General features: G+C 35.1%; 3 protein-coding genes across 3 annotated transcripts; 2 read left to right on the top strand and 1 right to left on the bottom strand.

Moving 5' to 3' along the window:
- Window positions 1-1245: 1245 nt before the first annotated feature.
- LOC123211681 (pentatricopeptide repeat-containing protein At1g74750-like) lies at window positions 1246-5448 on the bottom strand. The gene is made up of 2 exons (XM_044630505.1): window positions 5290-5448; window positions 1246-4057 (listed from the first exon to the last, which is right to left on the bottom strand). Exon 2 carries the CDS (start codon window positions 4052-4054, stop codon window positions 1499-1501), a length of 2556 nt encoding a protein of 851 aa, XP_044486440.1. The 5' UTR covers window positions 4055-4057; window positions 5290-5448; the 3' UTR covers window positions 1246-1498.
- A 4383-nt stretch (window positions 5449-9831) lies between these two features.
- On the top strand, window positions 9832-14067 carry LOC123210284 (calcium-dependent protein kinase 10-like). The gene is made up of 7 exons (XM_044628549.1): window positions 9832-10672; window positions 11128-11271; window positions 11377-11529; window positions 12082-12197; window positions 12318-12485; window positions 13141-13371; window positions 13463-14067. The coding sequence occupies exons 1-7, from the start codon at window positions 10009-10011 to the stop codon at window positions 13634-13636; spliced, it is 1650 nt and encodes a 549-aa protein (XP_044484484.1). The 5' UTR covers window positions 9832-10008; the 3' UTR covers window positions 13637-14067.
- Window positions 14068-14827: 760 nt separating this feature from the next.
- Window positions 14828-19134, top strand: LOC123212258 (dnaJ homolog subfamily B member 1). Its single transcript, XM_044631347.1, has 2 exons — window positions 14828-15616; window positions 18499-19134. The coding sequence occupies exons 1-2, from the start codon at window positions 15039-15041 to the stop codon at window positions 18941-18943; spliced, it is 1023 nt and encodes a 340-aa protein (XP_044487282.1). The 5' UTR covers window positions 14828-15038; the 3' UTR covers window positions 18944-19134.
- Window positions 19135-21067: the final 1933 nt, after the last annotated feature.

Below are 21067 nucleotides of genomic sequence, written 5' to 3'. Positions count from 1 at the left end.
AAAATACATAATTTTATTATTTGTGAAGATAATTCGATTCTCGATAACAAAACTTTAATTATAATTATAATTTAACCTTTTTCTACAAGGAATTACAATTGTTGGGTTGGGCTGATACTTCAGTCTGTTTTTTAAATTAAATACATTATCTTGATAAGTAATACAACTTTTTTAATAATTTTCTATTACCAATTATAATTTGATTTAGTCTTATTATATTTTTAAAATAAAAGTATATTTATTTTTTATTAAAATGGCAAATAATATGATTAGACATATTAGTTTAACAAAATATAATATTAATATTCTAAAAATAATTTAAATGATAAAAAAAATTTATATATAAAAAAATATGAGTTTAAATTTTTTCTTATGGCATTAAAATTATACTCTGAGCTTACCTGATTTAATGACATAGAGTTTGTTCTACTTAGTATGATTTATTTAATCTCAAAAGCAATTATCCGATTCGGATAGGATTATTCGTTACAAAAAAAACATTATATTATTTTATAATATACTTGTTTATGTCAAATTTATTAATAATTTATACTGATAATATTCTAAATACTCTATGTCAACAGTAATTTTTTATTTTGATAATAAAATCAATAATATGTGCACACAATTTTTAATAGAATATCGGTATATCTAATTTGGTATTTTTGCACGTAACATTACTCTAAAACCGAGAACACCCCGTTAGGTACTTGAAGGCACACTAAAGGAAACAATATATAACAATATTTGAGTTTATTCAATAAAAAATATACCTTATATATTACTATTAATAATTTCATATAATTAAATATTTATTTAATATTTCACAAATTCCACCATCAAAGATGAATCAAAATCAACCTCTTACCCTTGATGATGTCAATCCATGCACATTGCTTGCAACTGTAAACTAAAGAGCTCACAATTAGAAGCAGGAAGTAGGAACCATACCAAGTAATTCTACTAACTATGGTGGAGAATTGAGATTTTCCCACCAAACCTACCATTGTTGGTCAATCCATGATTTAGAAACAAAAGTCTCGAAGTTTCATTATCAATGACCTGGAAAGAAAACTCAGTCAAGACTTGGTTATCAACATCTTAAGACCATGTGGGGGTTGAAATTTGCCATTTCCTGTTTCTTTTTAGAATCCGGAGAAGCTTGGCAAGCCGCCCGCCGGGCTTCCTGTAAGAACATGGCATATAATAGTTTGATTGAATGAGTAATATAATATGAACATGATATACCTGAACATACTGTATTTCAACCACACATTGCAGAGGGAGAGACAAGATTATCATGATCATCAAAGATTCTACATCATTAAAAAGTTTAAATTAAAAAAAAAAACATCCAACAGATTCTGGCTTCAATTTCCCATTTACAATTTGTAAGACCTGCACATCATACATACCAATGCCTCGGATATCAGAATACCTCTGCTACTTCCCACAAAATTGGTTATCACGATAATGGTAGGACGAAAAACATAATCAATCATAATAGATGCATCCTCTCCACATAAGATTGGAGTAACCATTTATTAAGAGGCTCCCCACAGCCAACAAAACAACCAGAGTTGCCGTTCTCGGTAAAAAATGGGAAGCTAAAAATATCCAGAAGTTCCTGCACTGCTTGCCTCACCAGAGAAGCTCCTGTCACCCTGCTACGCCGGCCCCAACCGGTCACTATATCTATCCGGCTAGGACTAATCCCTGACATCAGCATCTGCCTCCGGAACCAGGCTAGTGTTCTAGAAAGTGCTATCACAGCAGTGCCATCTGACATGACATGTAGATTTATAAGCCAATAACAAGAGGCTTTCTGTTTAACAGCATCGGGATACACATTCTTCTGGGCAGCCACCTCCCAGACGGAGCCAGCCTCCTCCTTGAGCCCTGACTTATGAAGAAAATCTACCACTGCATCTACAAGTCCCCTCTTGCTCTCTCTATCCTCACTGTGCATCATATCCAAGAACTTGCTCACATGATCTCGCACATTCTGACCATCAGGTCCAGCTGACGGCAAGGAAAGCAAGAACATATGTGCAGGGTGTCCAGTGATTGCCATCAGATCACGACAGAACCCCATGTCATATGGTGATCGTGCTTCTGTACAACAACTTAGGAGCAAGGTATACGTTTGCAAAGAAGGCCTCAGACCCAATGTCAACATGTCCTGCAATAAGTTGTGAGCATCTGACAGCTGGTGCACCCGAAGGAAAGTACTAAGCAGGGAATTGCAAGTGGGCACATTAGGGCGCAGACCTGCATGGAGCATGGTCTGATACCACTCCCAAGCCTTCCTAACATTACCAGTCTTTCCCCACAAATCTACTAAAAGCCCATAAACTGGCTCATCTGGCACCCAGTTTTTCCTTCTCATCTCAGTAAAAACTGCTTCTGCTTCTTCAAGATAGCCACAATGCCCAAGAACCTCCATCACTATGCTGTACGTCACTTTGTCTGGCTGAAAACCTGCATTTTGCATGTCTCGGTACAGCTTTAATGCACTCTCATAATTCCGAGCCTTGGCTTGTAGGGCAATCATGATATTGTAGGTCACTACATTAGGAACACAACCCTGATCAACCATTTCACAGAAAAGCTTGTCAGCAGCAGGTAAATTGCCAGATTTTCCAAGGCAGTTGATTATAACACTGTAAGTGAATGTATCAGGAGTAAGACCAGCTCTCTGCATTTTTTGGTACAAGTCCATGGCAACATCAAGAAATCCAGCTTTTGCATGAATGTCAATAAGTGTGCAATAGGTTACACGATCAGGTTCACACCCTGCTACTTGCATTTGATTGAAGACCTCAATGGCTTTGTTAAGGTAATTTGCACGTCCATAACTGTGAATAAGACGGTTATATGTCACAACATTTGGACGGCATCCATCCACTACCATCTGGTCAAGCAACTTGTTTATAGCACCGAACTCCTTAGAACGGCCAAGTATGCCCACCATCGTTGTATATGTATGCTCATCGTGTTTGAACCCAGATCGCTGTTTCAACCAATAAAAAAAGCCAAGAGCAACTGAATGATCCTGAAGCTGCTTTAGAACTTGGTTTGCTTGATATGCGTTGATAGAATAATTAATATTTCCAAGAGCTTCTTCTGCAGCAGGGCCCCATTTCAACTGTCGCAACATGTGAGAAACACTTTCTACAACATTCCCAAAGCCAGTAAACTGACGAGAAGATGAAGCCGTACCCACTGGAATTTTCATTGCACGATAGGGTTTATTGAAACCATCAGAAACGTATTCCACAGACTTTGTCTCTGACTTTTGCTGATTGGAATTAAAATTTGAGATGAGGCGATTTGAATGAGATTTGGATCTTTGTGGTATAGTCTTCCTGTCACAACTATCTGAAGATACACTATGGGTTTCCAGTGAATTTCCAGTTGAATTTGAAACTCGCTTAAAACCTTGAGAATTTGATTTATCAGCTTTACCTTTTGCACCATGATAATCATTTGAGGCCCCTGACACCACTGTTGTCTCAGCAGATGACTTTGGGTAAACTTTGGAACAGTTTTCTCTTTTAATGGTCCTCACATTTGTAGGTTTTATACCAGTAAGTGGCCTGGTACGATCCACCACACAATTCTGAGAAGAATTTGGTAGACCACTGGCATCTAATATAGGAAGCTTATAATTCGCTAAATCAGACAAAAAACCTACAGCAGCTATACCGGCCTTAACAAATTGGTCACTGAGAGGAGGTGACGTGAGCACATCGTTTGGTACATCATCGATGCCACTAGCATAACTAACACAATCCGGTTTGCCAAAAGAACTAGGAGCAGATACCCTCTCTAATTTGTGGGAACCCACCACTTTTATGGCATCCCCCAAGATCACAGCACCTCCTCTGCAAGAGGTAGATGGAGACAGTGCATTATGTTGTCTTCGTGAAACACAAGATTCATCCTCAGGGCAGGTACATGAATTTCCATCCGATGCACTACATCGGGAACCATTGAACAAAAATGACCGAGCAGTACTTGAAAAGTTAGTTATCTGCTTTACCCGCAACATACTCTGCAATTACCACACAAACTTAATGCAATATGCATAAAAACATTTTTCTCACCATCACAAGTCAGAATGTACTCATCTATTAGCTCAAGCACAACAGTCAGCACTCAAGTCCAGCGTGGCAAAGCTACTCAGGGCCAAAGGTGCCCTCTATGTTACAAGAAAAGAGCGTGTGAGCAACTAGACTTCCCCACCAAGACAGCAAAGCACAACTGAGTGTCAAGTGAACATTAAGTAACAAGGGATGATTCCATTAAATGAATCATAGCAACAAAGCTGCTCAGATCCCAGACCATACAGTAATGCCACCAGGACAAGCGCTCATAATTTATAATCTAATAAAACATGCCAATAGATGAAAGACTTGGTAAAATCACTAAATATATGAAATACACAGATAAATTTTGGAAAAATAGCACCCTTTACAAGAAACCTTGTTATTTTGAAATATTGTCAGTAAGTTGAAACATTTGCTATTAGTTCAGTAAAAAATTTTGGATGGCCTAAACAAAGGATTGTTATCGTTTTTATTGTTCCCTTACAAACATGGTACCTATCATTTTTTACCATTTACTTCAACCTGCCAAAAAGTAGAATCAAAGTTCACAACCAAACATAAGGTAAATAGTTGGTGCATTATGAATTGAAAACAAATAGAGTACATAAAAGATGCTGTTCCACACAGCAATTTTTTAGCTCCCATTCTTGCTTCTGAAAGCAATACTCAAAACAATCAGGGTTTTCCCCAAAAAGTAGTACCAAATACCATCTTTACCAGCTCATTAACAAATCAAAACACGAAAAACATATAATCATCAACACCAAGTTAAAAACAAAGAATCAATTCCAGAAAGCGAAAAACAAAATCCATAACTCAAACAAACACTTGATAACTCGATTAATCTACACTTCTTCAATGAATCATCGAAGTTCCCTCTGTTTTACATGCAAAGCAGCTAAAAAGATCACGACTTTACAGTCAAAACGCAATCTTTTACAAATCAACCACATGAAAACACAAAAAGAATAATCAAATTCACCACATCTAGTAAAACAAAAAAAAAACAAAAACCCATCTTCTTAGTAACCAATATACAATAAAAAGCATACTCACAAGTCAAGAAAAACAACCAAAGTGTGATTGCAACCAGAAGAACCCCGGAAACAAAAAAAAAGGCAGCAATAAACAGTGAACCTAAAAATGCATAAAGAAAAGATCATAAGACGAAAAGTACCTGAGAATTGTACAAGCTTCTAAAAGTGTTGAAAGAAAACGAAAGAAAAAACAAGAGAGAGTTGAAATGAGAGAGTCAGGCGGCCCGTCTTCTCTCCTCTGCCGCCAAGTCCTGAGTAATTCCAACCAAATTGGGGAGGCTGCACGGCTTTATAATTAGTATATATATATATATATATATATATATATATATATATATATATATTTTTTTAATTCTTACCTTTCTTGGTCAGCCCTAGATAGAAACTTTCTAGCAATACACACTCATTAACAGGAACACCAACCAACCCTCCCCTTTATGTTCATTCATCCTATATTTTTATTATTTTATAATTTTCTTTCTTTTATTTTTTAACTGATAAGCCAAGTTCAAAACAAGGTATACGGTTCAGATTTCAGGCTAATTATTATGACTTTAATTTATTTATATTTATATTATAATGAAAATTAGCTCCGATAATAAGAAAGAGGTCAATTAATTATATACTTTATTCGAAAAAAAAAATGAAATGGTAGCTACACGTGGCTGCAAGCTGACGGCTTATTTGTTTGCTGACGGATCTCATTGTTCTAGGGATCAGATTGTCTACTGGTAGTTCCATGATAGTGAGATGGGACAACTTTACAACTTTTGATTTGATTGATTTTCACGTGCAAGGATCTTAACATTGTGGTGTTGACGTTGACTGAGTCGACACGAAGTCGAAGGTGGTCCCCACGCGGCCTCGCCAGGCTGCTTGCTTTTTTCCACAGGCCGTACGTAAATGATATGTGACTGCGATTATATTTCGGAAAGAAAATCAAAGTCAGAAGGATCGACGGCTGTAGGCTGTAGCTCTCATCATCCGACCAATAACAGTGGTTTGACAGCCGCAAGCGTGGCCCCTTCCAAGCGTTTCTTGTTTATCACGCAAGATATCTCCACGTCAATGTCACTGTTGATGTTCCCAATCTTCCGGTTTTATGCCGGGGAAATTACGTCTTCCCACAACACTTCTTTCGAAAAAGCACTTTTTTTATTTATTGGCATAAATTATAATTTTTTAATTCAAAATTAAACTCACGTATAACAAATAAATGTTATAATGATAATATAATAATTAATTTTAAAAATAATTTTTTTCTATATAGTTCATCTTAAATTTTGACAGGGTAGTTTAAAAAGGCCAAAAGACTATTTCCCATCCAAGGTATGCTTTTTTTCTAAATGCACTACCGTTAACTTTGAAAATTCTATTTATTCACTCATCAGTCGTTAAAATTAATCGAGTCCATTAGTCATATCATTTTTCCCCTCAAACCCTAAAAACTAACAATTTCCCCCCATCCCAAGATTTTAAAAACTGTATTTTCCCTTAGGGTTTCCAAACATTTAGATCTCATTTTTTTGACGACAACTAACGATGTCCAAGCACTTACTCTCTCTCTCCAACAATCTCTCCTTTCGATCATACATCTTTCGATACCGTGTGACGTTGTAGTGGATGAAGACGATGCTTCTTCGTCGACGCTTAGGAGGAGAAGACGTCGCACGATGGGAAAGAGGAGACGCCAAGAGGAAGGGACGTCGCTTGAAGATCGTAGATTGTTGTCAGAAAATTCAATCCAAAAGTTTGGAAACCCTAGGGAAAAAATGTTGTTTTTGAAAACTTGTATTGGTTGAAAATTATTAATTTTTAGAGTTTGAGAGAAAAAATAAAAATAAATTTAAGTTTATTTTTAATATTACAGATAAAATAATGATTTTACCCTTGAAATTATTTTTTTAACAGTTTATGGATAGGTAAATTAGATTTTCAAAATTAATAGAGGGAATTTAAAAAAAAAAGCATACCTTGGGTGGGAAATAGTCCTTTGGCCTTTAAAAAATTTAAACTTTCTAATCCAATTTTTAAGATTTTAGTTATCATTTATATAGAATCTCATCATCATTAATCTTATTATATTTCCAAAAATAACAAAGTCATATGATAGACAGTTGAGGAGCAATACAGACAAAAGAGAGAGATCGACTCACATTGAGGAGGGAGACCACGAGAGTGACACGAATGAGGTTTAAGTAAATATAAGGAGTAATAGACAATAAAATAGAATGTAATATCAAAAGCCATAATTAACATTGAATAGAGCGTGAAAAGAGGATATTCACAGATGGGATGGGCCGTCAAAGGTTTCGCCAAGGCAGAATGAGTTGGAAACGTCCAAGATGAGTGATCGGAAGTGAGATTGGCAGTAGGGCCTGGCGTGCATCTAGGTCTTCCAAAGAGAAAAGGCCGGCCTTAGTTTTAATCAGATCCACCTTTCATACCAAATAAACAAAATAAAAAAGCCTGTCCAGTGCGTACTCTCCTCATGGATTGAGCTAAAGATAGCCTCAGACAAACTTCAAGGCCTATTTGGTGGGCTCTTCCCCAATTTTAGTCTAAAGCTCAGCCCAACTAAACTGTTGACGGTTCTTCCATGGCCCAAACTGATTGCTTTCTATTGATTTTACGTTAGAATACAATCTAGTGAAACCGAACTTCATTTTCCACGTAATTTAATATGTCATGAAAAAGAAACAACAACAGCAACAATAAGATATGCACATTATAATATGAATTACCTCATCAAAATTTATATATATATATGTACAAGTTTCCAAATTAAGGGCGATGACAACATATGAAGAGTCCAATTTTGTGGAGCATATTTTAAATCCATAAATTAAGCAACCCAAGCCAATGTAGGGCTCTGCAGCACTTTTAAGTTTAGAATTAAAAAAGAGGGAAGCTTGATTGAGGAAGCAGAGGCAGGCGTGGGAAGATGAGCTGGGAGAGATCAAGATTAACATCTGCTTTCCTGTAGCCATCATCCAACATCATTATGGTGGCCACGCCCCTCCCTTCAAACTGTGGCCATGCCAGACTATAAAGTCATCTTCCATCATTTTACATCCTAACCCGGTTTAATTGCAACATTACCCATCTAAACCGATATCATATCATTTGTGGGTATCTAACCTATTTTTGCTATAATTTTTTGGGTTCGAGTTTGACTCAGTTAGAGTGAAAATAAAATTATATATTTATCAATTATCCTATACTCAAAATTGAGAGATAAACAAAAAAATGTCTGTGTTTAAGTCTAATAATTGAATTGAATTTGCCCATTTGTAATCTTATTTGTCTTGAGGCAAAAAACATGGAAACATTTTGTCTCTGAAATGAAAAGACTTTTTACATGAGGCTCCTCCTATAAAGAAGATAAAAGTTGGGTCTCTCTTTGTTGACTTTTGATATGCTTTTAGATGCATAGCTTATATGCCACCACCACATGGAGATATAATTTACAAAGCTCACATTATTATTATTATTATTATTATTATTTTTTCCAATGTAAATTTGATTTGATGTAAAAAAATCTTAAAAACAAGTGAACACAAACTAACTTCTCCAAAAGGGTATTACTTTTATCTATTAATTAATTAGTCTCCAACCAAAAGGAAAAGAGAAGGAAGGAAGGAGGGTAAACTTTTAGAAAAGGAGAGGATGATGTTTGGTTTCATAATTTTTGTTGACTTTGAATCATGGAATCTTGAAATTTTCCAACCAATGTTGTTGAAAAGTTCCTGTTTCCTGACTATTTCTCCACCTACTTGTCCCAATACTATTTTATTTTCCAAAATTCTACTTGCATTCCTATTCTTATTCCTAATCCATACTTAGCATAGTCAAATATCAAAACTTTGTCTACTTTAAAATAAAAAACAACCAAATACTTGCAAAATTGGACCGGCCCCCTTAGCCTCAAGCCATACATGTCAATATAGAATGGAACAAGTCAATCCCAAGGGAGTTGTTGAGTCGAAACTAAGGATATGATCACACTGAACTATTTATAAGATGTAATCATAAGAGAATAATTTGAATTTAGTTTGAAGTAACTGTTGATTGGCTTAGTGAGTTTGAGAGCTCACATTTTACTCAAGTACAATATTATAATAAACCCTTAAAGTTTTTCAATTTTTACATCTATAGTTTTAAAATTTAATTTTTTGACTTTGAACACAAATGTGTAAATAATGATTTAATAAAATTATGTGTATTGAGTTTTAAATGTTTAATTAAATATTTATATAATATGTTATTCTATATTTAAATTAAAAATAAATTATTAATATCTAATTGTATTTTAATTGAAGATTGTGCTTCTAGAATCTATTTAATTTTCTCATAATATATGAATTTCGCTGGATACAATTTTTAGTAGTTGACCGGACGGCCCGAAAAAGAAATACCAAAGTTTTGTGGTTGGCGTATCCTGATACACACCTAATACTAAATAGTGAGTAATAATCTGGTAAACAACTTCAACAAGATGGACGGTTAAGATGTTGTTCATGGGAATAGGTGGGGTCCATGTATCATTGCATTTGATTCTTACGTAATTATTAACAAATTGGATGATTGACTTGGTTTAACCAGATTAATAATCTCTTAATTTTGTTTAATTATAGATTATGATTATCCAATTAATTATGTATATAAAAACTTTCAATGCTTGGAATTTTTTTTCAAAATCTGCATTTTTCTCTAACTGACCCGCGTTTTCTCTACACCGGCAACCGCCACCACAACTACCCTTTGACGTCACACATCACCACCGCCACCAACTAAAACACTTAAACACAAAACAGACACGCCATCAAACTCCATCTCTCGCTCAACACGCAACCAGCATGGGCAACTGTAACGCTTGTGTGAGACCTGAGCATGACTCCGAACAAGAGAAACAACGGAGACGGAAAAAAAGGGAGAAAGAACGGACGCCAAACCCGTACTCATCGCACGTCAGCGATCAGATCCTCTCGCCTGCCCCGATCCGTGTCCTCAAAGACATAGTCTCTCTCAGTCACCGTACTCGCATAACCGACAAGTACATCTTGGGCCGGGAACTGGGTCGTGGCGAATTCGGCATCACCTACCTCTGTACGGACCGCGAGACAAAAGAAGACCTTGCTTGTAAGTCAATATCTAAGCGGAAACTGCGGACAGCCGTGGATATAGAGGACGTCAGACGTGAAGTGATGATAATGTCGACGCTACCAAATCATCCTAACGTGATTAAACTGAGAGCCACGTATGAGGACTCCGAGAATGTTCACTTGGTTATGGAGTTGTGCGAGGGTGGTGAGCTGTTTGATAGGATTGTAGCTAGGGGACACTACAGTGAGAGAGCTGCTGCTGGAGTGGCCAGGACGATAATGGAGGTGGTTAGAATGTGTCATGAGAATGGTGTGATGCATAGGGACTTGAAGCCTGAAAACTTTTTGTTTGCGAACAAGAAGGAGAATTCGCTTCTTAAGGCTATTGATTTTGGGCTTTCCGTGACTTTTAAGCCTGGTATGTGGGTTTGTTCAGTGGTTGAGTATCTTGTTATTGATCGGTTCTGATGGATTTTGTATTGATTTAATTCTGGTATATGGGTGGGGTTGAATTTTATGTGATGTTTCAAGTAGTTGTTTGATTTTGCAACCTGGTTTTTGTTGCTTGAAGTGTGTAAATTTGTTCGTTTTATGAGTTTTTATTTTATTTTTTTAATGTTTAACTAATTCGTGCTGTGCGATTGAATTTTGGTTTTTGGGTTTTGAGTCTTTAGAAAGTTTTGGCTTTTCTGTTGAGTTTCGGCTTCATATGTGGAGATTTTATTTTAATTTTTGCGAGTTTTTTTCGCGCGTCTTTGCTAAATTAAGTGACTGATCGTTGACACGTGCGTCCTTCAACTGTTCACGGGATTTTAATTATTGCTGAACAGGTGTTTGCTTGATTGTGATTATGTTACTGGGTTCTTGTTACAGGGAACAGGTTCTCAGAGATCGTGGGCAGTCCATACTATATGGCGCCTGAGGTATTAAAGAGGAATTACGGGCCAGAAGTTGATGTATGGAGTGCTGGGGTGATTCTTTATATCTTGTTGTGTGGGGTTCCCCCATTTTGGGCAGGTAATTTGCTGCTTGATTAAGTTACTTGTTGTTGAGTTTTCTGTGATATTGTTGATGATCAATGGTTGGATTAAATTGTGAAGTTGTTCCTTTTTTTTTTTGCAGAGACTGAACAGGGTGTTGCTCTAGCAATTTTGAGGGGGGTCATTGACTTCAAGAGGGAGCCATGGCCTCAGATTTCAGAGAGTGCTAAGAGTCTTGTTCGAATGATGTTGGAACAGGATCCTAAGAAGCGGCCAACTGCTCAACAGGTGCTTGGTAAGCCAATCTGGCCATTCTGACTTTTTCAGATTTTTTTATGGCTGGATTTTACACTTTGCCTGTCTCGTTGGAATCCTTTTATGCCTTTATTTCAACTTATGCATGTCTTCTGTCTGCCTCTGTATGTCTTGACTTCGTGTGAGTGAGAAGGGTTTATGTCTTCCTTTCCATTTTTTGAATGAAGAGTGTATTGTCGAATGATATTTGTACTCACTTGATGTGGGACCAAGACTCTGCTGGCTGAAATTAATTTTTTTCAACATTATTGAACTGTCTACCGGGGGTTTATCATACTCCCTTTGACTGAAGTATCGCTGCATATAGCTTTAGTGGTGAGCATCAGTGGGGCATCTGAGTGAAAGCATGTACACAATCACCTGAACATATACATTCCATTTTTGGATAAAAAATTTCCGTTGTTATCAGGAGATAATTTGTTCAGGTTGTTGTGCACTTGTATGCGCTTTGCTTGGAGATTGAATTTCATGGCACTAGATAGTTCTGTTGAATCAGTTGTATTAATTTAGCTTTTCTTTTCATTTTTGCTAGAACACCCCTGGTTACAAAATGCAAAGAAAGCATCAAATGTCCCATTAGGTGATATTGTCAGGACAAGGCTAAAGCAGTTCTCTGTTATGAATAGATTTAAGAAGAAAGCACTACGGGTAAGCATCTTTGATTGGTTTATTTTCTAGTTTTTTCTCAAAGTTCCAAGTTCTATTGTAATCATGTACAATTCATTAATTTCTACCATTAATTTTACTTTGTTCTATCAAATACTGTAGGTTATTGCAGAACACTTATCTGTTGAAGAGGTAGAAGTAATTAGAGATATGTTTAAATTGATGGACACGGATAATGATGGAAAGGTAACATATGAGGAACTGAAGGCAGGGCTTCGAAAAGTTGGTTCACAATTGGCTGAACCAGAGATAAAGATGTTGATGGAAGTGGTAAATTCCTGTGGTTACTTAAATTCTGCATTGAGATTGGAAGATTCTTGATATTTTGTTAATGTCATCAATCAATTGCTGGACTGCTACATTTAGATATGCGTGGTTCATATCATCCCTGATTTAGTTTTGCTACTCCCGGGTTCATTACCCTGCTACATACTTCCTTGGTAGTGCACAGTAGCATGCATTCCTGAATGTGTGCCAGAATGAGTCTACTTCCTTTTTGGTTTCCAATTTGAACATAGCTTACAAGTTGATAATATTAGGTGTCATATTCATTTTTGGTTGCCAACAAGTTTGTGTTTCCTCACCCCCTGGATCACTAAATGGATATTGCATTTTTATACATGTCAAAAGAGATGTCTTTTTGTTGATTAGAACTTGGAGATTTCCATTTTAATTTATCTATTGCATTATTTAATTATTAAGCTGTTTAAGACCCTTTTCTGCTAAAGTTCACAACTGATGAATGGACCAAATTCAACTCTTCATGAGTCTCTTTACTGCTTTTTTCTTTTTAAATTCTTTTTCAAATTGATTATATATGAATGTTCTAGTTTCAGCGAAGGATTGCAGTTATTGTGAATTTGATTTGATTTTATTTTGTTAATATTCTTACTGTTATTAATATTACTTCGTTATCTTTATTTAGGCTGACGTTGATGGGAATGGAGTTCTTGACTATGGAGAGTTTGTAGCAGTAACAATTCACTTGCAGAAGATGGAAAACGATGAGCATTTTCGCAGAGCTTTTATGTTTTTTGACAAAGATGGGAGTGGATATATTGAGATGGATGAACTGCGTGAGGCCTTAGCTGATGAGTCTGGGGAAACAGATACCGATGTACTGAATGACATTATGCGTGAAGTTGATACTGACAAGGTTTGACTTAAGTCTCTATGCCAATATATATGCAATATATATGTACCTACCCTTGTATTTCAAATTTATTTGTTGTGTTGTCTTTCCCCAGGATGGTTGTATCAGCTACGAGGAGTTTGTGGCAATGATGAAAACTGGAACTGACTGGAGAAAGGCATCTCGCCAGTATTCAAGGGAAAGATTCAAGAGTTTGAGCCTTAACCTGATGAAAGACGGTTCTCTGCAGCTTCACGATGCTATGACTGGTCAAGCTATTGCTGTCTGACTTAGGGTGTTGTTAATTTAGTTTTGTTTATACCACTGGGGTGTTTCTTTCCATTTATATTTACACATTCTATTCTTGAAGAGAATGGGCTGTGGGTGGACCCTGGATTTTCACAAAATGTGGGTTTTAAGTTTAAGAACCTTTGTGGAGGGAGACCAAAAATTCTTTGGTACTAAATGGGGTTTGGTTGAGTTTGAGCATACCGGAGATGACTGCATATTGGTTAAGGCTTGCAGCCGCTGCTGGAGAGCTTGAAGGAATACTTATTCTGAAATTCATATGCCTATATTTGATTGTATATGTATATATGTAATGTCAATGGTGTCTGGTTTAACTTGGTTTTTTTCCTCTGTATTTTGTTGACAAATCGGTTAGAGTTATTTATTGGCCTTGGCCATGTGAATTTCAAGGAATTGTCAATTTTCCTATCAGTCTTGCATAATCTTGACTGTTGACTGACTTTGTTATGCAATTACCTCTTGATATCATCACCATAAATCAAACTCAATTTTATCTTTTTCTCTAAACAGACAGACCTTTCAAACATGAGTCGAAACAATATTTTGCTCATCAAACTCAGGTTTTAATTCAAAATCGGCACATTTGTTACTACTTGTCTCATCATTGGTTTTCTTCTTCTTTTGTTTTACGATTTATTTTTTCCGATATTATTGTTTACTAGTTTAAACAAACCAAATTCAAACTTATTCTTTTTTAAGTTTATTCTGGCTCAAATCCACCCATAATTCTTACAATAGAAAAAAAACAGCAAGTTTTGGGTTAGGTTTGTTTTGGAGTTCTTAAAATCTATAATAGAAAATGATATTTCAATTTCGTTTGATTTGAGATTATTACAAAAATAAATTATCTAAAAAAATATTAAATATTTTATTATATTAATTAAAAATAAAAATATTTTTATACTAAAAAAATGATTATATAATTATAATAAAATTAAAATTTAAGATGTTTTAGTATTTAAACAAAATTAGATAGTTTAAGAGCCTCTTTTAGTAATTTTTCCATATCAGTATCAGAAGCCCATTAAATGGATAGTTGGAGTTATGGGCGGGGCCCAATATCCCAAGTAGTTCGTTTCCTCCACGTTTATGATTAAAGGGACCCACAAAATAAAATATTTCCTCCTTTAAACACGTCGTAAACAAATCATAATAATAAAATATAATAAAATCATAATCAATTAATAATCCAGCTTTAGTAGGATTTCTGATAACCGTCAGATCCTTACTTTCTATCCTTTTCCGTTACTGATCTAACGATCATAATTCCCGCCTCTTTCCTTTCTTCTCCTTTTTCCGGCCACCACCAACACCACCAGATAGACCAAATCAACAGCAAAGAAGAAAGACAGACAATCCTTTTTATTTTTTCTCTTCAGGGAATGGGCATGGATTATTACAACATATTAAAAGTGAATCGCAACGCCACCGACGAGGACCTCAAAAAGGCGTACAAGAGATTGGCCATGATATGGCACCCGGACAAGAACCCGACTGCTAGAAGATCCGAAGCGGAAGCCAAATTCAAGCAAATCTCAGAAGCCTATGATGTTTTAAGCGACCCGCAGAAACGACAGATCTACGATTTGTACGGAGAGGAGGCGTTGAAATCAGGACAGGTCCCACCAACTTCTACTTCTTCCTCCACGGCGGCTCGTGGACAGGGGCAGCATTATTATCAACGTCAGCATCCTAATCCGACGTTCCGGTTTAATCCCAGAAATGCAGAGGATATTTACGAGGAGTTGTTTGGATCTGAGCGTAGTAATAATGGAGGGCAAAGAGGGTATAGAGGACATGGAGATGGGTATTTTTGGAATGGGAATACTAGTACTTCTAATAGAGCAGCCGACAAGAAAGCTTTACCTGTTGTGAATGCTTTGCCATGTAGCTTGGAGGAGATCTATAAAGGTACCAAAAAGAAGATGCGAATTTCTCGGACTGTCTATGATGCTTCTGGGTATGTGCTTTTTTCTTCCTCATAATTATTATTTTGTAAATGTATTTATGTTCATCATGTTACTTATTAGAAATTTATGTTAACTTGACAAATGCTTGGAAGGTTATGAAGCAAGATCATGCTACTGAAGTTTAAGTTTTTGACAGCTTTTATGTTAGGTTAAAGGTTCTTTAGATTGTTTTTGGTAAAAATAGTTTTGTTGACTTCACTATGATTGCATTTGTTTACATGCATGCAACGGCATCACCTTTCTTTGGATCTAATGAAATGCCTCACTGACCATGAATTTTTATTCTACTATAGATATTATGTAGTGTCAGGATTTTATTCCTCTAGGATCCATGAATTGTTTATTTATGGATATCTTCAAGCCATTCTCATTCAGTTGGTATAATTATTTGTTGTTTCTTCTACTCCCTTGGCATCTATGCAATTTACATAGTTTTTGCGTGACTGAGACTTCTTTTGTGGTATCATTATATATCTTGGATTCACCTTGTTTAGTGGTCCATTGTTAGAAAATAATCATGATTGTATGTTGTTCTTTTTGGCAAGTTATGGACAATCATTAATTTTGCTGATAAAAGAACTGTTAGTATATGGGGCACAAGTCTAAAAAATTGTCTCACTCATTTTTTTATCACAAATGAGGGTAACAATAAATTGTTTGTGTGGACTAAGGGTTTCAAGAGTGCAGTGCCAGGTTTCCTTGCAGAGATGCTCTCATTTGGTTGCCCATATATATATATATATATATGTCTCGGTTTTTATTCTAACACCAAACACTGGTCTTGGTTTTCATTTCTACTTATAACAAGAAAAATTGATCTGAATCAAACAAACCAACAAACTTGAATAGCAAAATGAAGAGCAAAAAAGATTTGATATGTTGAACAATTTCATAAAAGTGCTAATATTTCATAAGAGTGGATCATATGTGATGGAGGTATCTTCTTGAGATTTACCAAAGATGTAAATGGAATCCATTTTCTTGTTTAAGGGATCTTTATTGATGTTAATAGACTATCTCTCGGCCTTGGGATATCATAGAAATCAAGTAAAGTTGAAGGAGAATGCAAGAGAGAATAAAATGAATAAAAGAACAAAATATAATCATATAGGCTACTTTGTTAATGTTTCTCTAATGAGCTGTTTCAGTCCAAGCTCCAAAGGAGCTACCTTGTTCCTAAATGATATGAATTTGTGATTAGGATACAGAAATATAGGACGAAGTTAAACAACCACTGAAGTTTCCAAAGTAAGCCTAGAAGTAGCTTAGTTTCTTTCATGAGCCATGCAATGAAGGCAACTTCTATTTTGCTGCAAGTTTTGCTTCTCACTGGTTCTTTGACAAGCAACATTAGACTTGGTGCACTGTTTGTGTTAGCAGCCAATGAATATCAAGAACATTTCTGTTAGTATATTATATTGTAGTCTAAAATTTATATGTCGTTGATATTAACGTCTCTCAGGGTATGTTTAGTTTGGGTAATCTTTTATTATTGATAATGAAAGAACACTACAAATATATATTATCTGGAAGATTACTGAATATAAATTATTACTAAATTTATAAATTTTAGTATGAATAAATAATTATTATGTTTAGTTGACTGTAATAAAATAATGCTAAAATATTATTTTACTTAAGCGCGTTATTGAAAGATTATTGAGTATAAATTTGTATTGTGTTTGGTTAAATTAACATTTCTTATGTTAAATAGCTTTGTGTATTTTCTAAAATATTTTCCATCTTAATAATATATTAGGTTTTTTTTCATGTTGATAAATTATGGAATTAATTAATTAAATTATTTTTTTCAAATTGTTATCTTATTGCAATATATTTTTTTTGAAATATTTTCATATTACTTGTTATTTTAATTAAAAATGAGAGTATTTTTGTCTTAAAAATTAAAGATAAAATTGTAACAAAATTAAAATTACTTTGATAATCTTTTAATATCTGAGGTAGATAAGGTAATCAAATTATTATCTATTACATCATCATTAGTAATAAAATATTATCAAAATCTTTTATTACCTAACAAACCAAACAAGGTAATATTAATAATAAAAGACATATTATCTCAAACCATACATCCCCTTAATATTGATTTGTTCTTTGACCTTTAAACTTAGTATTGTTTATTAACTAGAAGATGATTGTCGTGGACCAAGATTGGATCTTTCACCTGTATTTGGAAGAGGCAACATCTGTTAAACAATGAATTGAAAGTTACTCCTGTAAGGTGACTAGGAGGTGGAGAATCTGTGATGTTGAAGTATTCTCCAATTTGTAGGATTTTGGTTGTTCCTGGTTTATTTCTTGGTACGATTTCATAACACAAGCAAAATTGCTATTGTTTAATGTAATTAAAATGAGTTGTTCATCACTGTTTGTGTTCTGTAGTATTATTTCAGCTATGATTATAGTTGTAGACTAAACATCTCTCTTTCCTAAGTGGAAAAGTAGCTAAAATGTTTGATGTTTAGACAAAAACAATTGAGATTAAGAACTTCCCTCCATTTCTGTTTCTCTTGAAGCTCAAGTTTTCATTGTGCACTTGTTTTGCAATTTCTTACAATTTATAAGGGCTGGAGCATCTGTCTTCCTGGTTTATACTGTTAAATATTGGAGATGCTCCTGTAGATGATGAAAGATTTTCAAATTTATGCTAAAAACTGTTAAGTAGATTGTAACAAAATGTATTGGTTTTCTTAGTTAAAAATATGCAGGGTAATGGAAGTGCTTCCATGTTAATGTTATGAGAATGTTTTCACATGCAATCCACTTTTATGTCGCATTAGTTCTATGTTTGTTTATGGTTTTCTTTTGATCATTGGCCTTGAGCTTGATATTTGAGCAACCTTTTTTGCAGTAAGCCAATTTCTATTGAGGAGATATTGAACATTGAGATCAGACCTGGTTGGAAGAAGGGAACAAAGATAACATTTGAGGAGAAGGGTAACCAGCAACCTGGTCTTATTCCACCTGATCTTATTTTCATGCTAGAGGAGAAGCCACATGCACTTTACAAGAGGGATGGTAATGACTTGGTAGTAAACCAGGAGATAACACTGCTGGAGGCCCTCACAGGGAAGACCCTTGACCTGACTACCCTTGATGGAAGGAATATTATGATCCCTCTGACTGATATCATCAGACCGGGTGTTGAAGTGGTTGTCCCAAATGAAGGAATGCCAATTTCTAAAGAACCTGGGAAGAAGGGTAATTTGAGAATAAAGCTCAGCGTCAAGTATCCTTCAATGCTCACTTCACAACAGAAATCTGAGTTACGAAGGGTTCTGGGAGGAGTTTCATAGTTATTAGTCAATTTAAAATGGACCACTGAATTAGCAGTGGAGATATCTTGATCATAGATGTAAATAATATGTATGCTTTCATAGAATGTGAATGCTAGGCAGGTTTTGGTGGTGGAATGGTGTAGCTAATTCTTAGTTCTCTTAATTTGTTTAAAACATTTAAAGTGAGTTGCTATTTTTTCTTCGTAAGATGTCAAGTTCCTGTATTGTTCCCATCAGAAGATCCTCTTCACAATCCCGGCTCTGAATTTCATTGTTTGTCTAATGCTCAGATGCAAAAAATTTACACTCTTCTTAGTGGTACTGGCTAGAAAATTATGGATTTCTGGATTCTGTCTCCAGTTCTTGGAATGTACCTTGAGGTGAAAATTACTGTATCATATTACTATGAGAATTACACCAAAAAAAAAAAAAAAACCTATCATTGCACAGTTGGTTAATAACTTAAAATCATCATTGGAAAGTTTGTCAACTACCCAAGTTTGGTCAGTTCTAGTAAAATTTTAGGCTGGAGTATTGGTTAGAGGAGGAGGGATTTTGGAGTATGGTAGCTGCCTACCAGTCATATTGAAGACATTATCATTATTTTTACTGCATAAATCATGGTGAATGAGCTGTTTGTTTTGTATGATAAAAGTTAGGTGTCTCTTCCATTTCGCATTTATTTGAACCCTTGTTTGGTGGTCCAGCTGAAAGTGAATAAAATGCATATTATTATTGTTTTGGATGCTTATCTTCAGAGTACTTTTTAATGGGTACCAAATTTTTGGATTTCTAGCTCATTTTTTATGCAAAAAATGAGCCAACCATTCGCACCATCAATCAGAAGATTACTGAAGCACATGTTGCACATCTGGTATTGACATACTGGGCCAGTGAAGCACATTGGCTCACATTCATATCTGCACTATCCAATAATTATACTTGAATTGAACCAATAAATGAACACTACAAAGGCCTAACATTTATCTGAATAGGGTTGGCAATTTTAATGAGCCTTTTTTAGTGTATGGTAACAACAATAATAGTCCATGCAGTGCCCACTCTCTGCTTGCTTTTTTCCTTTTGAAAGCAACCTGTGAATATGAAAACAAAGGGCCAGCTAAATGTAAACGTCAAAGGGGAAGCTTGAAAGGGTTTAAAGGCTTATAAATTATCAAGTATCATTCTCAATTGGGTGTTGGGTTGTGAATGAACGATGCGGGTAAATAAACAAACAAAAATTAGGATACCTTGGCTGGCTTGTGAAACAACAGGAAAGGGAATTTGCACATGCACATGCACATGCACACAACCACTATAAGGTGTCTTTACAAAACCCTCTTTCTTTTGTCTTTGAGTTTGATTTCTCTGTACATGTTGATTCCCTTTCTTCCTTCTTTTATTATATATTTATCTTTTCATGTCATTTCAGTAGCAGAGACAGGTCAGAATTGGTAAATCAGAGTCGATTCTTGTTAAACAAAAGTGGGCGCTTTTCTGAAAGCAATGAAGATACATATGAAATTTATAGCATGGTGTTGACAATACAAACAAAAAAGCGAAAGTGATGTTGGGCTAAAGTGATCTTCTCTTTATGAAATCACTTTAATGATTTGTGAAATTTTTGCATGCCTTTATTTTTCATGAGGGTGAGAGAATACAGAATCCCAGATACTATTTTTATGAAATTTTATTCATGTGGGTAAGAAATATGATAAAAATGAAAAAAAAATAAAAGTATATATTATAAGATTGAATATGAAAGATTGTGTGTAAGGACAAACATGTGGATATGCTGGATGGCATTAAATTGAGTTCATAGAAGTGGACCATTTGTGGTGAGCCATTTACTGTGCCATTTTCTTTTCCACTCTGCCGACTCTAGGAAATTTCCAGCCCTAGAAATTCTCTCCATCAATTCATCATCATCCCATTTCCAGGACACACAGCATGTATCTCAATTATTGCTCCATAGCGGGTAGATATAACTTTAGCTAGTTCGGTTTGAATCTATTGATTTATTCTAACAAATTGATCTTTAACTATAATTCTACGTTTGCTTATATATTCATTTGATGATACTGTTTACTTTATTAATACTTAAACAAATTGAAGTTAGATATTATGATTTTAATCTTAATT

Source organism: Mangifera indica, chromosome 3, assembly GCF_011075055.1.
Source record: "Mangifera indica cultivar Alphonso chromosome 3, CATAS_Mindica_2.1, whole genome shotgun sequence".
Lineage (NCBI taxonomy): Eukaryota > Viridiplantae > Streptophyta > Magnoliopsida > Sapindales > Anacardiaceae > Mangifera > Mangifera indica.
The sequence above is the reverse complement of the archived record's forward strand: the minus strand, read 5'-3'. Positions and strand labels throughout refer to the sequence as shown.